This window comes from Pan paniscus, chromosome 14, assembly GCF_029289425.2.
Source record: "Pan paniscus chromosome 14, NHGRI_mPanPan1-v2.0_pri, whole genome shotgun sequence".
NCBI lineage: Eukaryota > Metazoa > Chordata > Mammalia > Primates > Hominidae > Pan > Pan paniscus.
The window spans coordinates 20,196,042-20,218,916 of record NC_073263.2 but is presented as its reverse complement, the minus strand read 5'-3'; the positions used below and the strand labels follow the sequence as shown (position 1 = coordinate 20,218,916).

The following is a 22,875-nucleotide window of genomic DNA, read 5'->3' as shown; positions in this document are numbered from 1 at the left end:
ACTCATAAATAAAGAAATATTTATATAATACTTAGAATGATTTCTTTTAAATTATCTTAAATATTAGGGAGCTCAGGTATTTTAATTATGTGAGAAGGAGACTCATTCTGGAATTCATTTTAAAGGAGAAAGGGGACTTTTGAACGATTTGAGGTGCCGATAAGAAAGATTTGTTTTCATGCTTGCAACCATCACGAATTAAACATTTTATTGCATAATTATTACTGCTAGCCACTAGGCCAAACAATAGACACAAGATTTGGGGTCTGAGAACTTGGGTTTGAATCTCAGCTATCCCTATAACAGATACCTTTATTTAATCTCCTTGAACCTACAGTTTTCTCATCTTTTAAATAAGAATACAAAGTATACGGATCACAAAATTGTAGTTAGAATCAAATAGGAGCACATCGGTGAAAGTATACTAAAAATGTTAGTTGTTAGGCAGAACTGTTAGAAATATTTATTAAATATCACTCACAGAGGAATTCTACTTTCGGCTATGATGGACTGTTCTTAAAAACCTTCTCACTAAGAACTATTAAAAAATATACATGGGGTCAAAATATTTTTTTTAAGTGTGAATACATTAGAGAACCATCAAGACAGTGAAGAATTACAAGGTCTGAAAATAAAGAAGAGATGGGAAGGCTAGAGAGGTGAGCCCACATTTAGGCCTGCTTTCCTCCTAGAGGCATCTGTTAATTCCAAAGGCAAGTCTGAGACACTGGACACAGCTTTTGAGACTCACAGCCTGAAGGGATAAACACTGGTGATGAGGGCCTGCCAAGAACGCAGCCCCGGTAATCCTCCAGGCTTCAGATTGTGATCTCAAAAGGCTACACCCTAAGACTAAAAGGTAAATAATAGTATACTAGCCCTCATAAGGGCTGACATCCAATTCAGAATCATCTCAAACCCGACTGGATTAAGGTGATCATGGATTCCTACTGCTGCTAGTACCATAAGTAAAAGTAAATTCTCTCCAGTGAAAGATAAGATCCTCTAGCACTGTGCTATCCAATAAACTTTCTGTAGTGATGTAAAAGTTCTGTATCTGCCCTTTCTGATAAGACAGCCATTGGCCACACAAGGCTGTTGAACATATGAAATGTAAGTAGTACAACAAGAATTTATTTATTTTAGTTTTAAATAATGTAAATGTAAATAGTTTCATGTGGCTAGTGTCTCTCATACTGAGTAGTGCAGACATAGAGCCATAAAGTATCTCTAAAATTTTTCATTTATAATGTCCCTCAATTAAAACCAACCAGACATACAAGAGGCAAGACTACCTGACCAAAAGCCAAGATAAACAAAAGAATAGAAAGAAACTCAGAAGTGGGTACATATAATGGAAATATCACACATAGACTTTAACATAACTATGCTTAACATGATCAATAAATTAGAAGATTAGTAATAGCAACGGAAAATGAACTAAAAACTATAAAAAAGGAATATACATGGAAATTCTAGAACTGAAAAATAGCTAAAAATAATATAAAATCCTGGCACTGTCCAGGCAGTAGTAAAACTGTTAATTTATACTAGACTTTAAAAAGTTAAAGATGAGTATCATAATATTTAGGGAAACACTAAAAGAATAGTCAGAGAACGTAAACTACCAAGATAACAGAAAAAGAAAATGGAATAATAAAAAACAAGCAAAAAAGAAGGCAAGTAAGGAGAGAAAATGAAATATACAAGAGCCAGGAAAAAAAAAAAGCAAATAGTAAGATAGCAAATTTAAAGGAAATCAGTAACTTCATTAAATGTAAATGGAATAAATACTTAACTAAAATAATAAGATAGTTAGACTATTAAAAAAATAAAAACCAATCACATGCTGCTAATAAGAATTACATTTTAAATAAATTGATACGGAAAAGTTGGAAGTAAAAAGACAGGAAAGACATACAATAAAAATGCTAGACAAAGAGCTTGTATAGCTATAACAACATATTAATATCTTGCAAACAGACAAAAAGCATTACTAGAGATAGAGGCATACTTCATAACAATATAAGGCTCAGTTTACTATGAAAATATAGCAATTCTAAATATCTTTGCTCCATATATATAAAGCAAAAACCTAAAAAAAATACAAACTCACAACCAGAGTACAAGAATTGCTCACGCTTTCTCATTAAAAATAGAACCAGTAGGCCAGACGCAGTGGCTCATGCTTGTAATCCCAGCACTTTGGGACACTGAGGTGGGTGGATCACCTGAGGTCAGGAATTCAAGACCAGCCTGACTAACATGGTGAAACTCCGTCTTTACTAAAAATACAAAAATTAGCCAGGTGTGGTGGCTCACGCCTGTAGTCTCAGCTACTCAGGAGGCTGAGGCCCGAGAATTGCTTGAACCCAGGAGGTGGAGGTTGCAGTGAGCCAAGGTCATGCCACTGTACTCCAGCCTGGGCAAAAGAGTGAGACTTGGTCTCAGAAAGAAAGAAAAAAAAAAAAAAGCAGTAGGCAAACAAAATATCAGTAAAAATATTGAACATCTAAACAAAACCATTAACACACTTTACCTAATTGACATGTTACACTGTACCCATCGTGGAACATATATATTCTTCAAGAATGCATTTGGGACATTAACAGATTTCAAAAAATTGAAAGCATACAGATTATGTTCCCTATCTAAGAATAAAACTAGAAATCAGTAACACAGAGATAACTAGAAAAATGTATTGTTTGGAAATTAAATATACTTCTAAATAACCCACAGGTCAAAGAAGAAATACCCATGGAAATTAGAAAATATTTTGAACTAAATCATAAGGAAAATGTAATTAGAGGTTAAAAAAATGGGAAAAAACATACATATATGTTAATTCTGTAGGAAAACAAATGCCTGAATTGTAGGTGATAACATATAAAGTTGTTAGGTGAACTTTAGACATTGGAAGGTATTTTAATTTGTATACATGTTTCAGGGCTTAAACTCATGCTTGATAAGATTGGCTCCAGGTCTTAAGAAAAAACTGAAAAGGAAGGATATGGGTCTCTGCAACTTCTTCCACGAGAACCAACTGAGGGGAAGACCATTATTTTTTTAACTACTGCCTAATGACTAAATCTCGTTTTTGTGTTTTGTTGTTAGCATTGGGCAGCTCCTACACTCTCTTCCCTCATTCATCTTGTACCCTTACCTGCAATGCCCTTTTCTCCTGTATCTCAAGGTCAATCTCAATTCTACATATCCCGTAATAATCAACTCTTAATTTATCTTCTAAGCAATCTCTTCTGATTTTCCCAACTAGTGGTAAATAACCTCTCTTTTAAATTCCACAGCAATTTATACTCTTTTATTATAATTTATTACTTCATGCCTTGTAATATCTAAGTGTGTCCATTTAATTTTCCTTCTGAAGATTGTAAGCTCCTTAGGAGCAACCTAGAATTTTGTCCTCTTAAGTGAACCTGTAAGATGTTTCATATGACAAGTATAAAACTTTTTCCCATTTAATATAACAAGTAGGATGTGATGAAAATATCATTCAACAGAGGATCAAATGACCCACACACTATCCCAGTTACAGATAACTGTGAGACCTTGGCTTTTCTAGGCTTCAGTTTCCTCATCTATAAAATAAGAATCTCCAAAGTCATTTCTAAAGATCTTTTGAAGGGCCACCTGGCAAAATTATCACCTGTTACGTGATCCCTGAAATCACTTAATTAAAGACAAAGTTCACTGATTTACTAAGTTAGTCAATAAAGATGTATGGAACACTTAAGTAGACAAGCAAAAGAATGATGAATGAGATAATCTGCCTCTTTGAAAAGCTTACAGTCTAATCACTAGCCTAGTGCAAGGACTCAGAGCCTATGGTTTTTCTTCCCGTAATGAAGGTAACTTCAAAATTAAAATATGGGTTGTAAAAGAATTAAATAAATAAATAAAATATGGGTTTTAGAATGTGTAGTGAAGAATTAACTTTACTCAAAGAGAGGTCTGGCCTCTGTTGTTGGCTCCTAGGAGATGATTTCTACACCCCTGAAATGCTCTGCCTGACGGGAGTGTCTTTGTTTGCCCTGGCTTTGGCCACTGGTCAGTCTATCAATGTGATTCACAATGGGAGCTTTGGGACACATCAGCTTCTGGAGTTACTAGCCTGAACCTCCGGGACTAGAGACTAAAGGTTGGCCTGGTGGGTGGTATGTGATCAAGTGTCAGTAAAAACTCTGAACGCCAAAGTCTAGAGTAGGATTCCCTGGTTGGCAATACTCTTCAAGTACTGTCACACTGTGGTTAGGAAAAGGTACTGCCATGTCTTGCTCCACAGGGAGAGGATAATCAGAAGCTCTCTGTTTGGACCACTCCTAGGCCCTGCTCTATGCATCTCTTCCCTTGGTGGATTTTAATTCGTATCCTTCCCATGATTAAACTGTAAGTATAGGAGATTTCAGTGAGTTCTTTGAGTCTTTCCAGAGAATTATCAAGCCTGAGGATGGTTCTGGGAACCATGAACTTGCAGTTGGTGTCAGAAGTGGGAGTGGTCTTGTGGAGGACTGACTGTGTCCTCTACCTGTGCAGTGATTTAGCCAAACTCCTTGCAAGGAACCACACTAAATGCATTTACCCCAAATGAGATGGGCAAGCTACTCACAATGATTTATTTTTGCTAGATAAGTACGTAGGACAGGGAGGACGGGAGAACATGACAAAGTGAGGGAAGATAACAGCAGAAGGACACTTCATCTAAAGCAAAGGAGTTTCGGCTGGATAGCTCTTTATTACCGGGGCCTGCCCTATGCATTGTAGAATGGTTAGCAGCATCTCTGGCTGCTACCCACTAGGTGACAGTAGCACCCACTCAAGTTGTGACAACTGAAAATATCTCTCCAAGCATTGCTCAATGTCCCTGGTGGGGGGGCACAAGTGCCCCCAGCTGAGAGCCACTGCTGTACAGTATTAGATAGGTAGGGAGAAGCAGCATTCAAAAAAGGAATATTAGACATAGAACATTAGGGATAGAACTTTCTCTACTTCACTACCTAGTGTCAACCTTGTTTATTTTCAACTACAAACAAAGCTTGGCAGATTTCATGCACTGTGAAAGGCAGATGTCTATGCTTTGTATGACACATACAAAAACCTTAATACTAATACTGAAAAAAACTACTCTAGCAATTCATGTACTCGTAGAAAATTAATTGAGTATTAATTAATATTAATACAAGGAAGGGCAATCTGTAAATTAAGCCCCAATGTTTTGAGGGATCAATATTTATGCCACTTTAAAAATTAGAAAAGCAAATATTTTTAAAACAATGAATTTTTAGGTAAACAATATTCTGATGCCTAATAAAAATATTTAGTTTGAATAACATAAGAAATCATTTGATCTCAAATACTTTAAAATTCACTAACTAGATACACTGAAAACTACAAAACATTGATGAATTAAAGAAGACATAAACAAATGGAAAGGCATCCTGTGTTCATAGGTTCATAGACTGAAAGACTTAATATTGTTAAGATGTCCATACCACCCAGTGTATTCAATACAATCCTTATCAAATCCTTACTATCCAAATGACATTTTTTTTTTACAGAAATAGAGATTCATCCTAAAATTCATATGGAATATCAAGGGACCCCAAGTAGCTAAAACAACTGTGAAAAAGAACAAAGTTGGAAGGTTCACATTTCCTGATTTTAAAACATATTATAAAGCTATACTAATCAAAACAGTGTGGTTACTGGCATAAAGGCAGACAAACAGACCAATAGAATAGCATAGAAAGCCCAGAAACAAACCCTTACATATATGGTTAAATGATCTTCAACAATGGTGCCAAGACCATTCAACAGGGAAGGGACGGTCTGTACAGCAAATAGTGTTGGGAGAACTAAATATCCATGTGCAAAATAATGAATTTGGACCTTTATCTTATACCATATATAAAAATGAACACAAAATGGATTAAAGATCTAAAGGTAAGACCTAAAACTACAAAAAATGCTAGAAGAAAACAGGGGAAAAGCTTCATGACATTGTTCTTGGCAATTATTTCTTGAATATGACACCAAAAGCACAAGCAACACAAGTAAAGATGGACAATTGGGACTATATCAAACTAAAAAACTTTGGTGTATCAAAGGACACATCAGTGTGAAAAGCAATCTACAAAATGAAAGAAAATATTTGCAAATCATACATCTGATAAGACATTAATATCCAGAATATATAGAGAACTCCTACAACTGAATAACAAAAATGAACAAGTGTTCATTGACAGATGAATGAATAAACAAAATGTGGTATAAACATACAATGGAATACTATTCAAACTTAAAAAGGAAGGAGATTCTGTCACATGCTACAACATGGATGAACCTTGAGGACATTATACTAAGTGAATAAGCCAGTCACAAAAAGACAAATACTCTGAGACTCCACTTATGTAAGGTATCTAAATTAGTCAAATTCATAGAAATAGAAAGTAGAATGGTAGTTACAGGGGCTTTGGAAGTAGGAGAAAATGGGAAGTTTTTGTTTAATGGATACAGACTTTCATATATACAAGATGAAAAACTTCTAAAGATCTGTTTCACTACCATCTAAACTTAATGATGGTTATAATCTTTAACACTATAGGAATATACAGGTGAAAATGGTTAATCTGGTAAATTTCATGTTATGTATTTTTTACCACAATTAAAAAAAATTTTTTTTCACTTACTGGAGGTCTTCTGCCATGACTAGTCCTCACAGCTTGCTGAAAAGCTGCATCATTCTCCAATTCCTAAAATGAAAACGTAAATTTAACATTCAACACAGAGTAAGAATTGGGGGAAAAAATAAGTTTAAACTGCTGTTTGGTACTCAAGAGCCTCTATAATTCATCTACTGCCAACTGTTGACATCTAGGTAGGGACGAACGGACTCCTACCTCAAATCTCCCCACTTCACACTACCCAGAATAGCAAATCTCCTTCCTCTCCCAGAATGAGGAGTACCGGTCATGTTAGTCAATTTTATGGACATCTTATTGGCTACAGTTTTAATGAGTGGTATCACAGTGCCGGGTTGAAACATCAAGTGTACAAGGATGTGGCCTTTCTTCTGTTTCTTTTTTCCTGGTGGCTTGGAATTGGAGATTTACATCTCTCTTTCTCTCTCTCTCCCCACCATCCCCCTGTCTTTCTCTTCTTCTCCCACCCTACCTCAGGATAGAAAAGGCCATATTTTCTACAAGCAGGGGGCACTCTCTTTGGTGCCATTTCCATCTGCCCAAATGAAAAGGATTTTTCATCTCACTGGAGAGGTCAAGTCTGAGACGCAGACTGGAGCTAATCTAAGCAAATGGGGGGCTCAACAAGTCCAACCTGCACTGCCATTTGGAATCAACATCTCAGTAGAAATAAAATGTTATTTTGCTTTGCTGATTCCTGAAATGTACTTACATTCCCCTTCAGGAAATTTGAGGAAAAGAACAGTAATCAAGGGCAGGATATAAGGGTTCCTGTGTTTCCTGAACAAAATACCATTTTTATAGTCTCTCAAAAGCACCCAGTCTCACCAACAGTCAATCTTCCAACCATCCCGTATTTCCTACTTCCCCTTCTCTAACACACACTCTGGCTTTAACCCTTCAGACACATTAAATGCAGTTCTCATCCTTGCCTCTGATTTATTTCAATCTACTTCCCACAAAAATACACACTTGTCAATTATTTTAAAAATAAACAATACAAAAAAATAAAGTCACTATCAATTAACTTTTTAAAAATTTGAAAATAATCAAAATAAAATGTTTATATTACCAGGATGCTAATACAGTGCTTTTAAAACACAGTTTTATTGCATACAAGCCTTCTTAATTTTTACTTTAAATTATCTTTTTTTTTTTTTTTTTTTTTTTTTGAGACAGGGTTTCACTCCAACCTCCAAGCTGGAGTACAGTGGTGCGATCACAGCTCACCGCAGCCTCAACTTCCCAGGCTCAGGTGATTGTCCCACCTCAGTCTCCCTAGGAGCTGGGACTACAGGCACACACTACCACAACCTGCTAATTTTTGTATTTTTTTAGAGACAGGATTTTGCCGTGTTACCCAGGCTGGTCTCAAACTGAGCTCAAGTGATCCACCCCTGAGCCTCCTAAAGGGATTACAGGCATAAGCCGCTGTGCCCAGCCTAAATTATCTTTGTAACCTTCCATATCAACTACATAAAATTACACAATTCTCAGTTACCCATAGAAACTAAAGACTTTTGAATGAAGTATAAATCCAAAGGTAACCTTCAACATAATTTATTATACTTCTACTTTAGCAGATCTTTGGGTAAAAAAATTTCCCTTAAGATTCCTAAATTATTAGTAAAATTTGGTTAATCAGCTCAGTAAATCCTAACTAAAGGACAAACTAAAAAGGACAGTCAACAAATTCTCCAATTACAAACACCAAACTTATACAACTTTTGGAACTCTTTGCCACTTTGTTAACAAATTGCATCTTCTATGAATATCTTAAGCCACTGCTGCAAGTAATTCATTTATTTATTGAACTTGTTATTATTACAGTTAAGATCAAAGAAAACCAAGCATAAGCCAAAAATTGTTTTTACTTCACTGTCTAATTTATTTTTGGGTCTGATATTCTGAGTATTCACTTCACATTAAATTATGCAGCCACAGTGCAACAACCTGAGGAGGTAGGAAGTGTCCCTGGTGCTTTAAAAATAATAATCTTCAGGCCGGGGCGGTGGCTCATGCCTGTAATCCCAGAACTTTGGGAGGCTGAGGTGGGCGGATCATGAAGTCAGGAGATCGAGACCATCCTGGCTAACACGGTGAAACCCCATCTCTACTAAAAATACAAAAAATTAGCCAGGCGTGGTGGCGGGCGCCTGTAGTCCCAGCTACTCAGGAGGCTGAGGCAGGAGAATGGCATGAACCTGGGAGGCGGAGCTTACAATGAGCAGAGGTCGCGCCAATGCACTCCAGCCTGGGCTACAGAGCGAGACTCCATCTCAAAAAAAAAAAAAGAAAAAGAAAAAAGAAAATCTTCATGATCCATGATCCATTAATTCCATTTCTGGGACTCTATCCCAGGTAGTGTTTGATCAAAACATAGAAAATTATTTATGCACAAATTTTTTCACTACAATGTTATCTACAATAGCAGAAAACAGGAAAAAATATCCTATCGTGAGAAAACACTTCTTTAGGTTTTTTTATTTTTTTTGAGAGGGAGTCTTGCTCTGTTGTGCAATGGCGTGATCTTGGCTCATTGTGCAATGGCGTGATCTTGGCTCACTGCCACCTCCACCTCCTGGGTTCAAGCTATTCTCCTGCCTCAGCCTTCCAAGCAGCTGAGATTACAGGTGCCCGCCACCACGGCTGGCTAATTTTTGTATTTTAGTAGAGACAGGACTTCACCATGTTGGTCAGGCTGGTCTTGAACTCCGGACCTCAGATGATCTGCCCACCTCAGCCTCCCAAAGTGCTGGGATTATAGGTGTGAGTCCCCGCGTCTGGCAGAGAAAATACTTCTAATCACCTATATATTTTCAATATTATGTAGTCATTAATATTCAAATATTTAGTATCATGAGACACTGCTTATGATGTAGTTGAACGTAAAAAAGTAAACAGAAAAGTAATTACTAGTTCAATTCCAAACATACTAAAAGAAAATTGTGTATGTATACATGAAGGAAAGACAAAGCACAAAAATGTTTAAAATGTTGACAGTAGTTATTTCTTGAGTGATGGGATTACTAGTTTTTGTTTCCATTAGCATTTCTTAATTTTATAATTGGGAGAATGAGGAGGTTTCAATGGTTTTCCTGATTTATACTAAATTCCCTTGAAGGAAAGAACCCAGCCATGGCAGGATTCATCACTGCTGAATAAAGGGCCCTTGGGTCCTGAATAATCAGCAGCAATAACCAGGTAGTACATACAGTGGGACTTGGGTGAGACTCTGAGATCTACTGGTTTCAGGTGTGACCCAGCACATTCACAGCTGTGGTGGCTACAAAGAGAGACTGCTTCTGTTTGAGATGAGAAGAGGGGAGAGTAAAGGGGACTTTGTCTTGCAACTTAGGTATCAGCTCAGCCACAGTGGGTTAGAGCATCAAGTGGGTTATTAGGGTCCCTGATTCCAGGCCTTGGCTCTTGGATAGCATTTCTGGACCTACCCTGAGCCAGAGGGACACCCACTGCCTTGAAGGGTGAGTCCCAGGCCTGGCAGAATTCACCAAAACCTGAAGGAATAGCCCTTGGGCCTTAAGTAAACATTGGCGATACCCTGGTAGTACTCTCTGCGGGTCTGTTGTGGTGACAGACACAGGAGAGAATCTGCTGCCTGGGGAAAAGGGTGGAAAGAGTGGGAAGGACTTTGTCTTACGGTTCAGTGCCAGCTCAGCAGCAGCAGAAGAATAGAGCACCAAGCAAATTTCTAAGGATTCTGACTCCAGGCCCTGGCTCCCAGACAGCATCTCTGGACCCACCCAGGGCCCAGGGGAACTGGTTGACTTAAGGGAAGGATACAAGCCTGGCTGGTTTCACCAAAAGCTGTGGGATACAGTGAAAACAGTATTAAGAGAGAAGTTTATAGTTATAAGTGTTTACATCAAAAAAGAAGAAAAACTTCAAATAACCTAATGATGCATCTCGAACTAGAAAAGCAAAGCAAACCAAACCCAAAGTTAATAAAAGAAAATAATAAATATCAGAGCAGAATAAATGAAAATGAATCAAAGACAACAATACAAAAGATCAACAAAACAAAAAGTTGGTTTTGTGAAAAGATAAAATTGACAAACCGTTAGCCAGACTAACTACAAAGAAAGAGAGAAGACCAAAATAAGTAAAATCAGAGATAAAAAAGGGACATTACAACTGATACCATAGAAATGTGAAGGATCGGCTGGATGCGGTGGCTCACACCTGTAATCCCAGCACTTCGGGAGGCCTAGGCAGGCAGATCTTCTGAGGTCAGCAGTTCAAGACCAGCCGAACCAACATGGTAAAACCTCATCTCTACTAAAAATACATCATTAGCCGGGCGTGGTGGCACATGCCTGTAATCCCAGCTACTTGGGAGGCTGAGGCAGGAGAATCACTTGAACCCGGGAAGCAGAGGTTGCAGTGAGCTGAGATTGCGCCATTTCACTCCAGCCTGGGCAACCAGAGCGAGACTCTATCTCAAACAACAACAACTACAACAAAACCAGAAATTTGAAGGATCATTAGAAGCTACTATGAGCACCTATATACCAATAAATTGAAAACCTAGAAGAAAGAGATAAATTCCTAGACATATACAACCTACCAAGATTGAACCATGAAGAAATCCAAAACCTGAACAGACCAATAAGAAGTAACAAGACTGAAAAAAAAAAAAAAAAAAAAAAAGAAGTAACAAGACTGGGCCAGGCTCAATGACTCACGCCTGTAATCCCAGCACTTTGGGAGGCCGAGGCGGGCGGATCATGAGGTCAGGAGATCGAGACCATCCTGGCTAACACGGTGAAACTCTGTCTCTACTAAAAAAAAATACAAAAAATTAGCCAGGCGTGGTGGCAGGCACCTGTGGTCCCAGCTACTCGGGAGGCTGAGGCAAGAGGATGGCATGAACCTGGGAGGCAGAGCTTGCAGTGAGCTGAGATTGCACCACTGCACTCCAGCCTGGGCTACAGAGCGAGACTCCATCTGAAAAAAAAAAAAAAAAAAAGAAGTAACAAGACTGAAGCCACGATAAAAAGTCTCCCAGCAAAGAAAAGCTCGGCACCTGATGGCTTCACTGCTGAATTTTACCAGACATTTAAAGAAGAACTAATATAAATCCTACTCAAATTACTCCAAAAAACAGAGAAAGAGGAAATACTTCCAAACTCCTTCTATGAGGCCAGTATTACCGATACCAAAACCTGACAAAGATGCATCAAAGAAAGAAAATTATAGACCAACATCCCTGATGAACATTGATGCAAAAATCCTCAATAAAACACTAGCAAACCGAATTCAACAATATATTAGAAAAATCATTCATCATCACCAAGTGGGATTTAGCCCAGGGATGCAAGGATGGTTCAACTTATGCAAATCAATCAATGTAATACATCATATCAACAGAATAAAGAACAAAAACCACATGATCATTTCAACTGATGCTGAAAAAGCATTAGGTAAAATTCAACATCCCTTCACAAAAACCCTAAAAAAAAACTGTGTATAGAAGAAACATACCTCAATGTGAAAAAAGTCATGTAACAGACTCACAACTAATATACTGAATGAAAAACAACTGAAAGCCTTTCCTTTAAGATCCGGAACATGCCAAGGATGACCACTGTCACCACTGTTATTCAACATAGTACTGGAAATCCTAGCTAGCGCAATCAGGCAAGAGAAAGAAATAAAGGGCATCCAAACCAGAAAGGAAAAAGTCAAATTACCCTAGTTTATAGATGATATGATCTTATATTTGGAAAAACCTAAAGACTCCACCAAAAAACTATTAGAACTGATAAATTCAGTAAGGTTGCAGGATACAAAATCAACCTACAAAAATCAGTAGCATTTCTATATGTCAAAAGTGAACAATCTGGAAAATAAATCACAAAAGTAATCCCATTTAGAATATCTATGAATAAAATTAAATATCTAGAAATTAACTTAAGCAAAGAAGTGAAAATCTCTACAATGAAACCTATAAAACATTGGTGCAAGGAACTGAAGAGGACATAAGAAAATGGAAAGATGTTTCATGTTCATAGATTGGAAAAACCAATATTGTTAAAATGTCCATACTACCCAAAGTAATCTACAGATTTGGTGCAACACCCATCAAAATACCAATGTCATTATTCACAGAAACAGAAGAAAACATCCTAAAGTCTATATAGAACTACAAAAGACCCAGAATAGCCAAAGCTGTCCTGAGCAAAAAGAACAAAACTGAAGAATTACATTACCTGACTTCAAATTATACTACAGAGCTATAGTAACCAAAACAGCATGATACTGGCATAAAAACAGACAGACTAATGGAACAGAATAGAGAACCCAGAAACAAATCTAGACATCTACAGTGAACTCATTTTTGACAAAGGTGCCAGAAACATACATTAGGGAAAAGACAGTCTCTTCAATAAATGGTGCTGAGAAAACTGAATATCCACATGCAGAAGAATGAAACTAGACCCTTATCTCTCACCATATGCAAAAATCAAATAAAAATGGATTAAGGACTTAGAAATCTAAGACCTCAAACTATGAAACTACTAAAAGAAAACACTAGGGAAACTCTCCAGGACACTGGACTGGGCAAAGATTTATTGAGTAATACCCCACAAGCACAGGCAATCAAAGCAAAAATGGACAAATGAGATCACATCAAGTTAAAAAGCTTCTGCACGACAAAGGAAACAATGAAGTGAAGAGACAACCCACAGAATGGGAGAAAATATTTATAAACTATCCCTCTGACAAGGGATTAATAACCAGAATATGTAAGGAACTCAAACAACTCTGTAGGAAAAAATCTAATAATCTGATTTAAAAATGGGCAAAAGATCTGAATAGATATTTCTAAAAAGAAGACATACAAATGGCAAGCATGTATATGAAAAAGTGCTCAACATTATTGACCATCAGAGAAATGGAAATCAAAACTACAACGAGATGTCATCTCATTCCAGTTAAAATGGCTTTTATCCAAAAGACAGGTAATAACAAATGGTGGTGAGAATGTGGAGAAAAGGGAACCCTCATACACTGTTAGTGAGAATGTAAATTAGTACAACTACTATGGAGAACAGTTTAGAGGTTCCTCAAAAAACTAAAAATAGATCTATCATATGATCCAACAATCCCACTGCTAGGAATATACTCAAACGAAAAGAAATCAGTATGTACCAGGCCGTTCTTGCATTGCTATTAGGTTGGCGCCAAAGTAATTGCAGTTTTGCAATTAAAATGGCAAAAACTGCAGTTACTTTTGCACCAGAGAATGCTTGAGATTGGGTAATTTATAAAGAAAAGAGGTTTGATTGGCTCATCGTTCTGCAGGCTGTACAAGCATGATATCAGTTATCTGCTCAGTTTCTGGGGAGGCCTCAGGGAGCTTTCACTCATGACAGAAGGCAAAATGGGAGCAGTCACATCACATGGGGTGAGGATGGCACCAAGAAGATCATGCTAAACCATTCATGAGAAATCCACTCTCATGATCCTATCGCCTCCCACCAGGTCTCACCTCCAATGCTGGGTATTACAATTCAACATGAGATGTGCGTGGGGATAAATATACAAACTCTATCACAGTATATCAAAAAGATATCTGCACTCCCATGTTTGCTGCAGCAGTATTCACAATAGCCAAGATTTGGAAGCAATCTAAGTGTCTGTCAACAGACAAATGGATAAAGAAAATGTACATATATACAATGGAAAACTAGCCATAAAAAAGAATGAGATGCTGTCATTTGCAATAATGTGGATGGAACTGGAGGCCATTCTATTAAGTGAAATCAGACAGGCACAGAAAGACAAACATCGCATGTTTTCACTTATTTCTGGGATCTAAAAATTAAAACAACTGAACTCAAGGAGATAAAGAATAGAAGGATGATTACCAGAGGCTGGGAAGGGTAGTGGCAGGGGAGGGGGTGAGAATGGTTAATAGGTACAAAAAAAAAAAACAGAAAGAAAGCGTAAGATCTAGTATTTGATAGCAAAATGGGGTGACTATAGTCAGTAATTTAATTGTACATTTAAAAATAACTAAAAGAATATAATTGGATTGTTTGAAACACAAAGGATAAATGCTTGATGTAACAGAAACCCTATTTACCCTTATGTGATTATTACACATTGTATGCCTGTATCAAAATATCCCATATTCCCCATAAATATATGCACCTACTATGTACTCACAAAAATTAAAACCAAAAAACAAGACATTTCAACTTTAGAATTTTTTTTAAAACCCTAATTTTAAATACTTTCAGGTGATCTAAGTCTTTTACACATTTGGATAGCTAGTGCTGAAGAATACAAGTATATATAATTCACCTTAATTCATTTTTGTAACCTGTCTCATGATCTTTCCTTCTGCTGCAATTATTATTTTTGGTGGAAGTCAGTAGAGTCTTCTGTAATAGCACTTTTCTAGGTTTTTGAATCAGCTTATTTAATCTAAAGCATAATAAAGTAGAACTCTCAAATCCACAGTCTTCATAAACCAGCTGGTTAACCAAGACCAATGTAAAAAACAACTAGCTTTTGTTACCTCGATATCATAGATTGGATTGTAGTCATTATAGCCGGAATAAAGATCATCTTCATCTGTCTCCGGAGCCAGGTGCACATTTTGCATCATTTGTACCTAGGAAAAACTGGCAGTGTAGATATGTTCTTGGTATAAGAAATATATATATATATTTTTTGAGATATGTCTTGCTCTGTTGCCCAGGCTGGAATGCAGTAGCACAATCACGGCTCACTATAGCCTTGATCTCTCTGGCACAAGTGATCCTCCCACCTCAGCCTCCCTGGTACTACAGGCTTGTGCCACCACACCCAACTAAGTTTGAAATTTTTTGTAAAGATGGGATCTCCCTATGTTGCCCAGGCTGGACTCAATTTCTTGAGCTCAAGTGATCCTCTCACTTTGGCCTCCCAAAATGCTGGGATTACCAGCATGAGCCACCACGCCAGGCCAGAAATAATTCTTAATTCCAATAAAGTATAACTATTTAATGACATTTGTGGTCAAATTTATCTATATATATTTTCATGGCTTCAATTTTTTTCACATCAAATTCCCAAAACTAGATGTCAAAACATTAAGTTATTGTCCTCATTTCACATTTATTTCACAACTACGACACTGAAAGAACAGTGACAGGCACTAGAGGGGGTACAATTGATTGTCCTGATTTTCATGGAGCTTAGTATCAAGTGCAGAAGAAAGGTATGCAACAGCCAATTAAAATGCAAGGCAGAAGCCACCACATACCCATCAGAATGTGTAAAATTAAAAAGACCAACAACACATAATGTCAGCAAAGATGTGGAGCAACCAGAGTATTCACACGTTGCTGATGGGAGTGTAAAATGATACACTTTGGGAGAAAAGTCTTGCAGTTTCATAAAATTAACTTTTATTAAAAGTACCTTTTATCACCCAGCAATTCCACTCAAAAATATTTACTCAAGAGGAATGAAAACATATGTCTACAAAAAGATTTGTATAAGAATGTTCATAGTAGCTGTCGACCTAAAGAAAGGAATTGAGGCATAAAATACAATTCTAAAAAGTTTACTTGAGCCAAAATGAGGATGGCTGCCTGCCCAGAACACTCAGACTTCATGTAACCTTGGACAGGAGCTCCATTTGGCCTTTGTTTCAAGCAGATCTTTAAAGGCAAAAAAGTGGGGCAGGGAGTGGGCTGATACAAAGCTGTCTGTCAGAAATTCTCACTGGTTTAAAAAAATAACATTGATTAGTGATTGGCTACATTGTATGGGTTATAGTATCCAGACAGTGCCATTGTTAGATTAATTTATAGCTACTTATGGCAATAGCAAGCAAGTTTCAAGACATGATTACTTAGCCCAAGAAGGTAAAGGAGATGTGACTGCTGTTTCACTCCCACGCCTCTCTGGACCTGGTAATTTAGAGGAGAGTCTCATTCTTCAAATTAAACCTTTCTTTTCTGTCACAGCTTTATTCATAATACTGAAAAATCAGAAACAAACCAGATACCCATCAGTAAAATGGACAAGCAAAATGTGGCATACTTACGCAATGAAGTACTATCCAGCAATAAAAAAGAATCCCAATTATGCTGAGTGAAAGAAGCCTTACATAGAGTGTACATTATGCACTGTTTCCTTTATATGAAGTTCTCAAACAGGCAAAGCTAATTTGCGGTAGAAAACCATCAGAACTGAGATCGCTTCTTGGGGATGGGGGTTAGGGATTGAATGGAAAGGGACATGAGAGAATTTTCTGGGGTGATGATAAATGTTCTGTATCTTGGCAGGGGTTTGAGTCGCACAAGTGTATGCATTTGTGAAAACTCAGCAAATATACACTGAGATTTCTGCTTTGTAAATTTTACCTCAAAAGTAAGAACTATAAACAAATATTGAACTATATAATTGATACGCATGCTGTTATTTCAGGGAACATGTAATAGCTGTAATTTAGCTTAAAATACATAAAATAAGACAGCTTAGGCCGGGCGCCGTAGCTCATGCCTGTAATTTCAGGACTTTGGAGGGCCAAGACGGGTGGATTACTTGAGGTCAGGAGTTTGAGACCAGCTTGGTCAAGATGGTGAAACCCCATCGCTACTAAAAATACAAAAACTAGCAGGGCATGGTGGTGCACATCTGTAATTCCAGCTATTCGGGAGGCTGAGGCACGAGAATCGCTTGAACCCAGGAGGCAGAGGTTGCAGTGAGCTGAGATCATGCCACTGCACTCCAACCTGGGTGACAGAGTGAGACTCTGTCTCTAAAAAAAAAGGATGGCTTGATAGATGGATTGAGAGATAGGTAAATGGATAAGTACATGATAAAGCAGCTATAGAAAAAGGTTAAAGGTGGAATCTAGGTAGCAGGAGTAACATTCAACATAAAATTCTTTAAACCTTGCTGCATGTTTGAAAATTTTCATAATGAAATGTTGAGGGAAAAAATGCAAGACAGAAAAAAAAGATATCAAAGCAAAATGAAACAGAAGAGTGAAAGCTGATCATACAAATTGAGTCATTCTTGTCATACCCAACTAAAACAGAGTCAAGAAGCTGGGGTGTGTTGGTGGGGAGGCACTCAGGACACATAACACTGCTTGAAGAATGGAATTCTCTGCAAGTCTGGCTGCTGAAACTGGCTGCTAAAACCTGAGGCCAATTTTATTTATAGCTGCTGAGATAACTTGCTGCAAATATAGGACTAATTCTGCCCACCACAGCTACCCACCAATTAGAACTTGCCAGCTTCCCAGAACCTCACTAGTTCCAGTGAACTTTCTCAAAGAGCACTACATGACACTTCTCCTTTTGATAAACCTCCAACCTTCTCTTTGTTCTTTGGACATACCAAAGACCACCTGGTCCTCAAACTGCAATTCTTTCTTCCCAAATAAAAATGTAAAATTTCAAGATTCATCTCTACATTTTGACTTGGACAGAAGCATGGGAGAAATGAAATTACCATATAGATATACTGTAAATCTAATAATTACTAAAGAATCTGGCAAGGATTCCTGGAAGTATCATTCAAATCAAGTCAATATTTTAGGCAATTTGAGGGGTGGGAGGTGGAGGAGGGCTAATTACCCAAGAAATGTAGTATTGCTAGTATTCAAGAAATGTATTTTCTTTAAAGCAAATACATATTTTCTTAAGGCCTGTACATTTTAAGTGCACCAGCAAATTCCTAAGAAATTTTCAGCTTAGGCTGGGCGCAGTGGCTCACGCCTATAATCCCAGCACTTTGGGAGGCCGAGGCAGGCAGATCACGAGGTCAGGAGATCGAGACCATCCTGGCTAATATGGTGAAACCCCGTCTCTACTAAAAATACAAAAAAATTAGCCGGGCATGATAGCAGGCACCTGTAATCCCAGGTACTCAGGAGGCTGAGGCAGGAGAATGGCCTGAACCTGGGAGGCGGAGGTTGCAGTGGGCCGAGATTGTGCCACCACACCCCTGCCTGGGCGACAGAGCCAGACTCTGTCTCAAAAAATAAATAAATAAATAATAAAAAATAAATAAATAATAAATTTTCAGCTTAATCTTTTTCTCAGCATAATACCACATATATGTGGCTTCTCATAACCTTTAAAAATTATTTATATATTTTAAATACTAACAAAATTATTAGTTTTTGAACTATAATTCATATACCATACAACTTAACTTTTCAAGGTGCATAATTCAGTGGTTTTTAGTATATTCACAAGGTTGTGCAACCATCCCCAGTATGTAATTCCAGAACACTTTCATCATCCCATAAAGAAATATGGGGCCTGTTAGCAGCTCTCCATGCCTCCCTTCCCTTTCCCCAGTCCCTGGCAACCATTAATCTATTTTCTGTCTCTATGGATTTGCCAATTCTGGACATTTCATATTAAGGAAATTACACAATATGTAGCCTTTTGTGTCTGGTCTCTTTCACTTAGCATAATGCTTCCAAGGTTCATCCACGCAGTAGTATGTATCAATATTTCATTACTTTTTATGGTTAAATACATCTGCAACATTTTGCTTATCCATTCATTAGTTAATGGACACTTGAATTGTTTCCACTTTTTGACTTTTATGAATAACATCACTATGAATGTGTGTGTACAAGTTTTAGCATGCATATATAGGTCCAATTCTATTGGGAATATATCTAGTAAAGGAATTGCTGGATCATATAGTAACTCTATGTTTAACTTTTGGAGGAACAGCTAGACTGTTTTCCAAAGTGGCTGCACTATTTTACATCCCACCTGCAATGCATGAAGTTTCCAATTTATCCATGACCTAGCCAACATCTGTTACTGTTCCTGTTTTTGATTATAGCAATTCTAGTGAGTATGAAATGGTATCTCATTGTAGTATTGACTTGCATTCTCCTGATGACTAATGATGTTGAGTATCTTTTCATCTGCTTATTATCCATTTCTATATCTTTTTGGAGAAATGTCTGTTCAGATCTTTTGCTCTTTTTTTTTTTTTTTTTTTGAGACGGAATCTTGCTCTGTCGCCTAGGCTAGAGGGCAGTGGCGCGGCTCACTGCAAGCTCCGCCTCCCAGTTTCACGCCATTCTCCTGCCTCAGCCTCTCGAGTAGCTGGGACTACAGGCACCCGCCACCAAGCCCGGCTAATTTTTTTATTTTTATTTTTATTTTTAGTAGAGATGGGGTTTCACCATATTAGCCGGTATGGTCTCGATCTCCTGACCTTGTGATCCGCCCACCTCGGCCTCCCAAAGTGCTGGGATTACTGGCGTGAACCACCGCGCCCGGCCAGCTCATTCCTAAAAATCAGGTTATCACATGAATTATAAGGATCCTGTATATATTCCTGATACTAAACATTATATAAATGATTTACAAATACTTTCTCCCATTCTGTACATCATTTTACATTCTTTGTACTATTCTCTGAAGCACAAAAGTTTAAAAAAAATTTTTTTTTTTTTGGAGACGGAGTCTCGCTCTGTCACCCAGGCTGGAGTGCAGTGGCGCGATCTCGGCTCACTGCAAGCTCCGCCTCCCGAGTTCACGCCATTCTCCTGCCTCAGCCTCTCCAGCAGCTGGGACTACAGGCGCCCGCCACCACGCCCGGCTAATTTTTTGTATTTTCAGTAGAGACGGGGTTTCACCGTGTTAGCCAGGATGGTCTCGATCTCCTGACCTCGTGATCCGCCCGGCTCGGCCTCCCAAAGTGCTGGGATTACAGGCGTGAGCCACCGCGCCTGGCCAAAAGTTTTAAATTTTGATGATATACAATTTATTTTTTCTTTGGTTGCACGTACTTTTGGTATCATATCTAAGAAAGAACTGCCTAATCTAAGGTCAAGAGTATTTATACCTATGCTTTTTTTCTAACAGTTTTAGCTCTTATATTTAGGTCATTGATCCATTTTGAGTTAATTTCTCATTACTTTTTGAAGATGAAAATTAACTACTATGAGGGCAAATGTCACCCACATAGAAATGGTCATTCCAAAATAGCTTCAAAAGGTTATTAAAAGGGCCAGGCGTTGTGGCTCACGCCTGTAATCCCAACACTCTGGGAGGCCGAGGCGGGCGGATCACGAGGTCAGGAGATCGAGACCATCCTGGCTAACACGGTGAAACCCCGTCTCTACTAAAAATACAAAAAATTAGCTGGGCATGGTGGCGGGCGCCTGTAGTCCCAGCTACTCGGGAGGCTGAGGCAGGAGAATGGCGTGAACCCGGGAGGCGGAGCTTGCAGTAAACCGAGATTGCCGCCACTGCACGCCAGCCTGGGCAACAGAACGCGTGACTCCGTCTCAAAAAGAAAAAAAAAGGTATTAAAAGTCACTGGTAAAAGATATATAAAATATTTTTAATTAAAAGCTTTAGCTCAGATAATACTAAACCAGTGGTTCTTAAACCCAAGTGATGCTGAGGCTACTGGTCTGGGGACCACTTTGAGAACCACTATTCTGAACCATAATTTCGGATTATGAACCCTATTTAAGTCAGCTTAGTTGACACATACGTTATAGAAGGAAGCAACTTTTAGAATGAGAAATCCTTTCTGCTAGGTTGTAACCAGATTTTTAAAAGGTTTGACTTGAGACTTTAGTTGAATAGACATCTTGTGGAACATACAAATATTAAAAGATGTGGAAAGTGAGGCCAGGAAAGGTGAAGGGAATCAAGCATGGCTAATAGCTATGGGTGGCAGAACAACTGTTGTTATACAACCCAGGGTTTCTGGATTCTCCAGGCAATTTCCAAAGCAGCTTATACATGTAACAAACTTTTCCATGTTGAAATAATCTGGGGATGATGCCACCTATGTTTAATATAAATCAAATGCTGGCAAAACCTTTTTTTTTTTAAGTGAAAGGTATGTTTTTTAATACTCTTCTACTGACTATGGACAGTCTACTTCAAGCTTTTCCAACCCTGGCCCGCACGTGGCACAGGACGGCTTTGAACGTGGCCCAACACAAATTCGTAAACTTTCTGGAAGCATTATGAGATTCTTTTTTGCGATTTTTTTAAAGCTCATCGGCTACCTTAGTGTTTGTGAATTTCATGTGTGGCCCAAGACAATTCTTCTTCCGATGTGGCCCAGGGAAGCCAAAGATTGGACACCCTTGGTCTACTTCCAAGAAGCCTACTGCAGTTTCTCGAAAAAACAAAACAAAACAAAAAAAACTCACAACCAGAAAATCGGACTAGTAAAAGTGTAATTTTAGGCTTAGAAAGAATCTTGGGACAACAGTACTTCACGTTTTTGGAATGTTTCCATCTTTGTGAGGCTAAGTACCGCTTTCTGCATTCTGTTGTGTACTTTTATCTTCATTCCTGATTCAACTTTCATCAGGCAATTTGAAGTGCTTTACCTAACAAGAAAATTAAAGAGCGATGTGCACCGTCTCTGCTGTGCGATTCCAGAGCTGGCGCAGTAATCTAACTGGGTTTTAAGTTTCCCCGTCAGGCGTGACTGGGACTTGGGACAGCCATCGCCAAGCGGTCAGCGACGCCCGTCCCAGTTCAGAAGAGCAAGAAAAGCCTGTGAGCTGGGGACACCGATGTGAGAAACAACGCCCGCGTTCCTGAGTAGACAACTCGGGAGCCTGAGGGAGAAAAGCAGGGGCAGGCCGAGTCCATCTGGGGCCCCGCCTCAGACCGCCCCGGGGCCGACAGGGGCGGGTAGGAGACGGGCGAAGAGGCCCTCGGCGGGGTGCGCCACACAGGACGCCGCAGGGGCACGGCTGCCAGGGGCCCTGAAGCACTAGGCCCCAGCGCCCTTCTCCTACCTCACGCTGAGGGAAGCGGGCGACAGTTAGTCGGGCCCAGGGACGACGCAGCGGTTGGCCAAAGCGCGACGCCGAGCCGTTGCCAAGCGCGGAATCCAAGGAAGCCGCTCCCACAGTCCTCCGCGCGGGGGCGGGCGGGGCCGGAAGCGCGGGGGCGGGAGAGAGCTCGGCGGGAAGGGGGTGGTGCGGGAGGCCTGGGGAAGTGGGTGGGGGCGGAGAACGGCGGGTCAGAGAGAAGGCAGCCGGGTCCCCCTCAGTGGAAGGGAGTGGCGGTGGGCGGAGGGTGTTGAGGGGACGGTGTCAGCGGCTTGCGGGAAGCCGGGCGATGCGGGTAGAACGGTGGAGGAGAGAGCAGGGAGGCCGGGGCCTCCC

The 22,875-nt window shown here is 39.1% G+C and overlaps 1 protein-coding gene across 28 annotated transcripts in view; it reads right to left on the bottom strand.

Annotated features, from left to right (window-relative positions):
• IFT88 (intraflagellar transport 88) overlaps positions 1-22,664 on the bottom strand; it is a 124,648-nt gene extending 101,984 nt beyond the window's left edge. For 6 of the 28 annotated variants that reach the window (XM_024925288.4, XM_063595908.1, XM_057299631.2 and 3 more), the window contains exons 1-3: positions 22,504-22,646; positions 15,268-15,363; positions 6,705-6,767 (exon numbers count right to left, since the gene is read on the bottom strand). In XM_024925288.4, coding sequence (XP_024781056.2) covers positions 6,705-6,767; positions 15,268-15,357 — 153 coding nt within the window. In that variant the 5' untranslated portion in view covers positions 15,358-15,363; positions 22,504-22,646. Of the gene's footprint in view, positions 1-6,704; positions 6,768-15,267; positions 15,374-16,590; positions 16,720-19,940; positions 20,762-21,756; positions 22,087-22,503 lie in introns of those variants that run through there. The other 22 variants (XM_063595903.1, XM_034936396.3, XM_063595904.1 and 19 more) reach the window with 17 other exon arrangements.
• Positions 22,665-22,875: the final 211 nt, after the last annotated feature.